At 44.8% G+C, this 10,318-nt stretch overlaps 1 protein-coding gene across 2 annotated transcripts in view; it reads right to left on the reverse strand.

Moving 5' to 3' along the window:
• Window positions 1–8,624, reverse strand: part of EGFL6 (EGF like domain multiple 6) — a 47,422-nt gene extending 38,798 nt beyond the window's left edge. For both annotated transcript variants that reach the window (XM_075135208.1, XM_075135278.1), the window contains exons 1-2: window positions 8,557–8,624; window positions 2,025–2,137 (exon numbers count right to left, since the gene is read on the reverse strand). In XM_075135208.1, the coding sequence (XP_074991309.1) occupies window positions 2,025–2,137; window positions 8,557–8,624 (181 nt within the window). The remainder of the gene's footprint in view (window positions 1–2,024; window positions 2,138–8,556) is intronic.
• Window positions 8,625–10,318: the final 1,694 nt, after the last annotated feature.

A 10,318-nucleotide genomic window follows, 5' to 3' on the forward strand; every position in this document is an offset into this window, starting at 1 on the left:
ACCCTCCATACCTCCCCCTCTAGCTTGGGCATGGTAGCTACTGATCAGCACTTTACTTCTGCTGGAGAAAAGTGACACTAGCATGGATTACACGAGTGTGTGCTTTTCCAGGTTTGTAAAGACCTGGAAAAGAAGGGGCTCCTTTTAGTTCTCTCCCTCATGCTTTTCCTGCCACGCTTACAGTTCACATTTACTTTTGTACTCTTGCCCTTTTCCTATTTTTAAGAAGCCTATGAGAGCAGCAGCTAGCCAGCAGCTTGACTTGCTATGCTTGGCACCTGGAGTAGGAAAGAGGCAACAGCACTCCTGCAGCCACAGGAGACACGTTACCCTGCAGCAGTTTTCCACTCTTGGACCTCCTCGCAGCCGAGGAACATGTCCATCCCATGGTGGAACATCCAGAGCACATCCGTCAAATGAGCAGGCAACTATCCTTACCACACATCCCAATATGTATAATTGCATCAGGTTTACAATGACTTGAGAGGGCTGTGCTTAGCCTGGATGCATTAAAAAGTAAAAATTTTCTAACTCTCAGCCCTCTGGATCATTAGTCAGAAATTAAATGTTGGCTTTTATAAGGCTTAAGGCTCCTAAGTCAATGTGATTGTCAACATGAGGGTTATTCAGGAAAAGCAAACCACACATGTATTTAAATCAGGACTAGCTTTGGAAAACCACCAAAAGAGTATGCACCAGGATGCACATCTCGCTACCTTGTATAATTAAGCTGCTATCCAAACAAGAGGAAATAGGAAAGTCACAGTGTTAGTTACTATATAGTAAAATTCTTAACTAAAATTCACACTGCTGAATTTGAGTATCTTCCTTACATTTAAAGACTCATTCAGATGTACTAGCTCTGCACATTAAGGCATATTTTAACACTACCCCCACCCCTGAATGCAACGTGGCATAGTGTGAGACCAGCTGAGTATTCACACTGAAGCAGAGAACACCACTGCATCTGGATTTACAATGCAGAATTACATTATGGTTGGCTTAAAGAAATCTGCCAAAGAAGAATCATAAAAGTTTATGAAAACTGGATTTTACTAATAAAGCTTCCTATTGCTTTACAACAAGACAACTTACTCCACTGGCTGATCGAAGTTACATTTGCCAGTTGTCCCTCAAGGTATTCATTTGCATCAAAACTAAGGTGCTATTAAGCAACGCATAAATATTAATAAAGGAATTAATCAGCTTTTCCTTTTTTAAATTGTCATGCTATATATACAGAGCAGAGACTTTTTACATCTTTCCGTTTTAGACATCAGTCTGTTGATTTTCAGCAACGAATAACCCTAAGCCTCTATTCAAATCACCAGATACACAATGCCAAACTCTCTGGGACAACAGGTGCAATATCTGAGAAAGATTCCTAAAACATGTATTTTATGACTTTGTTGTGTTTTACCCAAGTAGAGCCGGAGAGAGAGATTCTGCATCACCTTCTCCTCGGGATCTGAAGACCTTTAACAAATTTGAAATTTCTTAAGAGTCATCGACTCTTCATTAAGCCAATGATCCACAGACCAGAACGCTGGCTGGCTACCCAAGCTCAAGTCAGGTGCTCTTATTGCTTGGGTTTTATTTATGTATTTAGAAAGTTAAGATATCCTGGTTCTCAGCGGCTGAAGAGAAAGGATGCCAACTGATAAAAAAAGCACTTCAGGGGTCCATATGTAGCATTAGAAGACACTGCATTTTTGGCAATTACTTGACAGCTGTAACAGTATAGGCACTGACCAGGGCGGTGCAGGAGGTTAGAACAGATGGTCCCTTCTGGATCTAAGAATTTTTGAATATGTATTTTATTGCTTGGTGTTATTTATCCAAAGCTCTGCTTTTTTGAGGAGATGGTCTTTCAAACATGTTCTCTTCACTCTCTCACAGAATTAAGAGATTTCACTCCTCCTCAGGTTTCTTTCTGTAACTTCTGGCAGATGTATACGAAATCCCTCTTTTAGTACCAAGTACACAGCCGTGGAGAGGGAATAAGCATAAAGTGTTAACGTTACCTTCGCAGTGGCCCTTCTTGTTCTTTTTCCAGCCATAACAGCAATCCAACCTAGAACCATAGCGACACACCCCAGGCTGGCTCACCGCCACCAGCTGCCCACGAGCTCTCGAGCTGTGTAAGGAAGGATAAACACTAGCTCTAGCAGGCACACACACTTTAATCCATTGCTCCATATACTTCATACATTTCCCTCATGTTTTATCCACTGTCAGGCATTTTCATTTCATCAAACCTTGGAGCATTTGACAGTGTTCCTAGACAGGAATGCAAAGTTGCATTTGGCTGGAGAAACAGGGGAGATGGGAATGTTTCACCTGCAATAAATTAACTGTGCAACGTAAATCCTTTCTAATGAGAAACATGGCAAAGGCAAAAAATACAGCCAGGTCCCCTGCTAGAATGAGTCATTTTTAATATCGGTGAATTCAATGGGCCTGCTCCAGCTTGTGTCACAGTAAGAATCTGGATTGGATATATGATGCCATACCTGACAGCACTATTGCTTTGCATGATGAAATACTGATTCTCCAGAAAAGCAGCTTTCTGGACATCAGTCAGCCCCATAAAAGCTAGTGACTTGCAGGCTCATAGCCACTGCATATGTGCAAATTGACTGCATAAGTGCAAACAGTCCTGTGCATTCTGTTTGCACGGGACTTCCTGACCATACAAATTAACATTAATTTAATCTGCCAATAAGCCCAGGATGTTCAAAGTCACTGTGCAGATCAACAGCTGCAAGAGTTGGAAAACCTGCAACGTTAGTTGCCAAAATTATAAATCTGATGGAAATCTACAACTGCGTAAGTCTCTATGCTGCAACGGGTGCTGTGACTCTGGTTCTCTTCTCCCTCTGCTTTCTATTACTTAAGTTCTCCATTACCACATGCCTGTCCCCTTTATGAAATTCTCTTCTTTATCCAAAATCCTCTGTCCCCACTTTTTGCAGGCCACAATTTAAAATGCACTTTCTTCAAAGAGTCTGAAGTGTTGTTTCTGACACAGAAAATACCTTATTTGCAAGAGCTTCGTAGTAACTGATTGAGGGGTATTGAGGGGGGCAATACACAGCAACAAACATCTCCATGGTGGGGAAAAAAATGGAAAAAAGTCAACAGGCCAGGAACTTTTGCATTTTTTAGTCTGAATCACAATAAAGGCATTGCTTTATCACCTTACAACAGCGCTTTGCACGTATCCTCCTGTGCTTATTTGTAAGGGTTGCACTCGTATTGGAACAGTTACTGTAAACATCACTAAGGCAAACTAGTAAAATAAATATATGCATACACTTCAAAGATATAAGATGTTACTTCACAGTTTTCTTTAGTAGCAGAACCGTTGGAAAGAGAAGGGAGTTCAGAGGAAATGCATAAGCTCATGTATCTGAAATACCCTGAATGAAGAGATGGTTCTTATGTCACCTGGCAAGTAAAAAGACTTCAGCGTTGGAATAAGTTGTTCTGAAGTCACCCAGCCTTTGCCATCAACCCAGCGATGCAGTTTACAGGAGTACATACACCCCATCTTCAGGCAGGAGAAAAAGCGTATTGAACAGCTACGACTCCCGTATGGGTGTCTATTAGAAATCAGCGCCCTGCCTCTGGATTTATAGACAGTAAAATAACCTTTTTCCATTTTGTTCCTCCAAATGCTGCTGGCTGACATCACTTGCAAGTATACAAGTTAAAGAACGTATGTTCTGCTTGCATGCTAGAAAGTGCCCTTGAATGCACCTGGATAGTAAATGTATAATCTGCTTACATCCCAGAAAATCCCCTTGAATGCAAGTGGATAGTGCTATGACTCCCCTAAAAGGTTAAAATGCCTAAAGCTTGGAGGAAGTAGGATCCCGTTACTTTCCAAAAGGTGCTCATTTTCACAGGAAGACAAACTCATTCAGTAACATTTTATTTAATAATTCACTTCAAAATCAAATACTGAAAGAGTCTTCACAAAGTATACAATATCTCACAAGATTTCAGTACAAACTTGTCTTAAAACTGGGAAATGTTCCATAAAACTGCAAATAAAACGAACATAGCTGAACTTTATGGATACTGCCATGGACAAGGTCTTCAGCTCGTTCTGACTTCCACAACAAGCACCAAGTTAAAGCCTACCTTTGGCAGTGGGAAAGGTCAACTAGATCATTGAGACCCCACCCGGATCCCAAAATCTGAGAGGATGCCAGGTTAGTCCCTCCTACCCATGAAGAACCACCAGCCATCAGCTCAACTATTGCTGTCAGGAGTTCAGCATTTTGTGCAAAAGAAAGAAACTTAGAAAGAGGGGATCCTTTCAGGCAGGCAGATCCTTTTCGGGAGAATGTCACATGGACCCTCCTGGACGTTGGGGGAGAAGTAATGCAGACTGGAGGCACTGGACGCTTCTGATGCCTCCCTATATGATATTCTTATAGGATTTCACAGGGAGTACCTAGAGGCCTGAGTGAGATTGCTGTGCTTGTCACTCTCTGCTCAGTTGCAAAAAATGCCTGGCCTTGAAGAACCTGCAGCCTAAATACGTGACTGAAGAAGAAAGGCAAGAGAAGGTAGACTGCAAGTCGAATCGCTGTGCAGGTCAGTGGCAAGAGCGATCTCCGCATTTCTAGTGAAGAACTCTGTCCTCCGAGAGTCAGCAGTTTACAGCACGAGTGCTAAAGATAACAAGTGGCAGCCTGAGCCATCCAGGGTGCCCAGGAAGCAGAGAAGTAACCGATTTTATGTGGCTGTGACATTCCTGACACCAGTAGGATGGCATTTAGCAAAGAACATTGAAGATCAATAACAAGAACTTCTACAATAAGCCAGGGCCTCCTTAGCTAAGGTGATAGAAAGAAAGAACTGGCCGTATTTGCTATCACAAGATTACTGTGAGCCACTAGCACCATTATAAAATAGGTGGGACCCTCAGGTGTTTCAGTCAAAATTCCAGGAAAGTTTTACTGCTGCCATATCAGGTTGTATTGTGTACAGTTCTTAACATCCATGTTGAAGAAATATGAATTATATATGGTATATATGATGATAAAAGCTATGAAGGATGAAAAACCTGTTTTAGAGAGGATGAGAAGAACTTGGCTTCAGCTGAACAAACCAAAAGCTGAACAAAACCAAAAGTAGTAGAGCTTCCTACTACACGTCAGGCAGCTCCAAACAAGAGAGAGAAGAGCTTGTTAAGAGAAAGGCCCATTTATCTCCAGTTGCTCTTGTGCTACTGCCTGTTAATACTCTGAGGGGGATACAAGGGTATGAACACAGCCACAAGAGGGGTGAAAGTCTTGAAGAGCATTGAAGAACCAGGAGAACAATTCCTACCTAATTTTAAGGTACATAGTCTCTTTCACAAACTGAGAAAGATCTGATGTTGCCTGTAATGATACAAACATACGCATGAATGAAGTTATGTCCCATTTATTCAGCTGCTGCTCAAAAAAAATGTTTCTCTCTCGAGTAATATGAAGATCTTGAATTCTACCCCAAAAGAAGTTGGATCAGTTCAGAGCAAAGCATTCAGATACTGGCCAGGACCAGGTAGGTATATACCTATACCTACAGTGGCATGGCAGCAGACAAAAGAAATTGGGTGTGTGATGTGAGGACAGACCGTAAACTACCACACAGTACCTTTGATTTCTTGCAGTGATTTAATTAATTTGATATTCAAAAAGAAAACTTATGTATTTACAATAAAACATGTTCAGAAAGTTCACCTGCTCCACTGATTGAGTGGCTAGGTAGATCTTCCAGCAGAGCTAGGTTGGGTAGGGTAGGGTAGGACTGATATCCTCAATAGTTTCAATCACAAACAACTGCAAAGGAAAATATTACGGTAACTGGTGAAAGAGGGGGAATAAAGCACACCTGAATGTTGGGACTTGCTTATTCAACAGACTCCCCCCGCCACCCCCTGCCCCCCTTTTTTGTTGTTTCATTCTGTAAAATAAGAAAACGGTTTTACATTGCATCAGTTTCTCAAAATTAGTTATGACCTAGGCCAAATCCAAGCTACTAAAAATGTCTGTATACCAATGGGCAGTCAAAAATTTCAAATATAATAACTGGGTGGATAGCTGTGCTGGACTGTAATCCTCATCAGCAGCCATTTTACCAGTAACAGCTAAAATAAAAAGAAGTAAAAATCCCAACAGTGAAAAAAGTTACTTATCATATTCTCCTGACCAGTGATCATGAGCGGTGTAAGCCCTCTCTGAACTGAGTTATGTGACAGTACCAGCTGCAGAGGATGAGCGAGCAAGTCTTCAAAAGCCTGATTTAACCAGGTAGGTAGATAACAAAAGTCGGGTATGGTGTGAGTTAATACAGTAGTTTGTCTTCAGGTCCTATTAATATTCTGTCTTTTACTAAAGTTTTCTCTAGCAAAGAACATTTATGAGCTTTTACCGGTTTTTTTTGGTTGGTTGGTTGGTTTTGGTTTTTTTTTCCTTCAAGACACAGCTGCTGAATAGATTTAGTGCACTGTTTCCATCTCTACAGGACACTTTCGGTCAGCTCTTGCCTATACAATAGCTGCCTGCTGCTGAGGGAGTGTGGGGGGAAGGTCTCAATTATATTATTAACAATTTACAGTTCAAAGGCAGGATATTATCCTTTTCTTTAATTTTCCTCTTAAAAATTTCTGGACGTTGTTGCTAGCAAAAAACAACTAGGACCAAACCTAAAATTTTGATCAACCAGCATATTCAGAAGGACAAAAAGCTGTATCTTGCAACTTAGCAATTTGAAAGAAATTCCTAAAAGGTCTATTATGAGTGTATGTCATGCAGAAATACATTTGAACATTTTTCCAAATAAAGGCATAGGTTTTTTTTGTTGTGGTGGTTGACTGTTTTTTGGGGGTTTTTGTTTGCTTGTTTTTACCCAAGTTTATTTGAATGGTGAATTCCTTCCGAAAAAAGTTAATCTATAATTGTATTAAGTAAAACCAAAAAAGTGCCACCCATTATCTTTTAATAACTGTGTCTTAGATATCCCTTCAGCCAGTTTCAGGCAGTCAACATGACAACAGTCCTGCTTCACTGCAAGTCCCTCCAAAACACCAAATGAAGTTTCGCTTGGGCTTGCAGAAGTTCCTTTAAGGCTTCATGTGCCCACCAAACTCCTTAAAAGAAGTGCTCAGAGCAGAAAAGTTAAAAGCCCAGGTGGGAAAGCTACACTTCTAAGAGACAAAAATAATCATAATTAATTCATTTTTTCCAAACTGATTCTAATTTTTACTATTTCCTGTTCCTTCTTCCTAGGTATTCAGAGCCAATAGGATTTCTTTGTCCTCTTAAATTAGTATCCCTTGCCATCCAAGACTTCCCTCAAGATGTTTGAAAATCTCTTCTTTCCCCTTCCTCCCAATGGAAAAGGCAGAATGACAATCTTGGTAGAAAAGAGAGATGCCACCACCATCATCCAACATCAACTTGGATAAGACAGGCTGTAGAGCAATCAGTTTTAGGTAGGTTGTAGCTTTCCTGACTTAGTGTCAAATAACATAATTTTTACCGAACACAACCCTCTTTGCTTCAGCTAAGTCCAGGCCATACTTTCTTCTGGAAGGAGATAATGCTCTTATTTTGTGGTTTTACACCTTTCAAAGTGTTTGAAATGCAAACACACAACATCAAGAAATTACTAATATGAGCATTTAAATGGAGCTCTGCTTTGAGAGCAAATGTGTTTCCTTTAAGAGCAGGTCTGGAGTTTATAAACTGAGCTGACCACTTGATAGCCCTGCATGTGTTGGAACAGCACGCGGCCACTTGTTAATCATAAACATTCCCATTCACAAATCTGATACTAAACAAATAACCTTGAAGGCTTCATCCCCAGTTGTTGTGAATTTTACTAGCTACTCCCTTGCTTGTGGCCTTTTATTTGCTTCTGGAGAACTGGCAGAGGGAACACTGGAATGGCTTAATCCGGAGTAAACAGTTTTATTTATTTTCTCTCAAAATCTCATTCTGTTTCTGGAATGTACCTGTCTCTGCAGAACGTAACGACTGTCACACCGATTTGAAAGCGTCTGTTTATATAAGCAAACCAAGACCAGAGCGGCTCACACCTTTCTATATGTGGTGCAGCTGTTCCCATCGTTGGATCTCCACTAGTGCACTCAAGTTATCATTCTCCCCAGAGTGAAAAAGCCCCGCAGCTCTGGTGCGATTCCTTCAGGGCAAGGGGCACACACATCGGCTGGAAACCCTCACCGCTTCGGGAGCGGCGTTCAGCACCACGGAGCCGGGCGCCGCCGCACCCGCCCTGACACGGCACCGCAGGCAGCGGCCGCGGGGACCTGCCGCCGCCACGGACACGCGTGGAGGAGAGACTCGCGTACACCCGCACCGGCGGGCGAGCACGGCAGCCTCCGTCATGGCAGGGATCCGCCCGCCGAGCCGCTGGCCGAGCACCCGGACCCAGCCCCGGCCCGCCCGGATCCCGCGGGGCGCTCCCACACGGTAGCGGGGCAGCTACCGGGCCCCCTCCCGGCCGCCTTGCCCCCTCGCCGGCCCCGCTCACCTGCCCGCGGCGGCTAGCCCGGCGGCGAGGAAGGCGGCGAGCAGGGCGCCACCGGCCGCCGGCACCATCGCCCGGCCGCGGGGAGGCGGCCCCGGCCCTGGCCCCGCGGCGGTGAGGCGGCGGCTGGCTGGCCCGGCGGCGGCGGCGGCGGCGGCGGCGGCGGCGGCGGCGGCGGCGGCGGCGGCAGGGCGGGAGGATCGGAGAGCGGGCCGGTGGCGGGACGGGGCTGATAAACCTGGCGGGGCGGGGCGGGCCCGCCTCCGGCCGCGCTCGCCCTGCGCGTCCCACACGCCCCGGGACGGGGCGGGCAGCGACCCCCGGGCGGGGAGAGCGGCTCCGCCGGGGGAGAAGGGGGCCCCACGCCGCCGGGTCGCCCCAGCCGGGAGGAGGGCAGCCTGCAGCCCTGGAGCCGCTGCCCCGCGGGTACGGGCACGGAGGCACGGCGGTGTACCCCAGGGAAAGCCGTGCCAGCCCGGCGGGCGGTAGGGCCCCCCAGCCCCGTCCCGACACCAAGCGCGGCCGCTGCTATAAGCGTGTCCGTGCAATAGCCCCCGCTGTCCCGCGGGGTCCATCACAGGGAAATAACATTTGCACTGCAAGATTGGCAGGTTTTGCCTTTCGACCTTCCGTGGCCAAACTTTGTTTAAGCCGCTAAGGCAACTGCCCCTGGGCTAAGTTTTTATTTAAGCTGCTAACGCTAATTGGCTACACTGCTTCTTGCTAGTCCTTCGGCTTTGGAGGGCAGCCAGAATCAGCAGAGATAGCATAACGCCTGTACAAAGCAAGGGATATTTAGTCACATTCACTGTTCTTATCAAAAGTATCTGGATACTGGATTCCAAGCCCATCTTTAGTTGGACACATCCAGAATTAGACCGGGGAGTGTAAAGAACAGCTGTTACAAAGGGTAGCTCGATGGAAGGTTACAACCTGAGTAATCACAAGGAAGTGGTAATTCATACTTAATTCCCCAGTGCTGTGTATATGCAGCATGTATATGCATATGTATATGCAATGTAATATTCACAATCAATGAGTTGATTCAGAAAGAAGAAATATTTATAAAAGTAGTGTTGAAACAAATTTGAAAGTTTAAGTCGAGAGAATTCTGATCTGCACTGATAATTCTGGAGTAAAAATACCCACCACTACCACCAACCAACATTGCTTTGCTAGGTAAAAATACCTACAGTAGCTCTGATTGCAGCAATAAGGTATCTAACACAAAATAAAATAGGGAAAGCTTTTATCACTCTTGACTGCGTTTGAATCACACCACCCACTCAGTCATTTCATAGACCCTTGTGAGCATGAGGTTGGTCCTGGAACATTGCTGGAAGTTTGAAGGCACTAGTTTTCCTTTTTTGGCAGAAGGGAAAGCCAAGGAATAAGTGACTTATCTGGGATCAGCCAGGAAGTCTGTGGTAAAGGCAGGAAAAGAAAACAGATCTTCTCACAAGGTCACTTGCCGTGGGTCGCCCTATTCAGTTCAGCGGGTGTCGACAAGCGTGCCTCAGCAGATTAGCCTGGGATGGTTGACACAGTCAGCGCCGCTAGCTGTCTGCGGTCCCCAGGGATTGCCAGGCGTGCTGCAGGAGAGCGTTTGTACACTGGCATATTGAATTCAGCGTTTTAAGCGCAAGCCTTTGGCCAGCTTGTTCTTCTGTCATCCTTGCCATGGGAATGTCCAGGAAAGTTGGGATGTTTTAGTCACTCCAGCTTAATCCTCTGCTGAGCAATATTAACACCTACACTCAAGAGA

Source organism: Calonectris borealis, chromosome 1 (genome assembly GCF_964195595.1).
Source record: "Calonectris borealis chromosome 1, bCalBor7.hap1.2, whole genome shotgun sequence".
Lineage (NCBI taxonomy): Eukaryota > Metazoa > Chordata > Aves > Procellariiformes > Procellariidae > Calonectris > Calonectris borealis.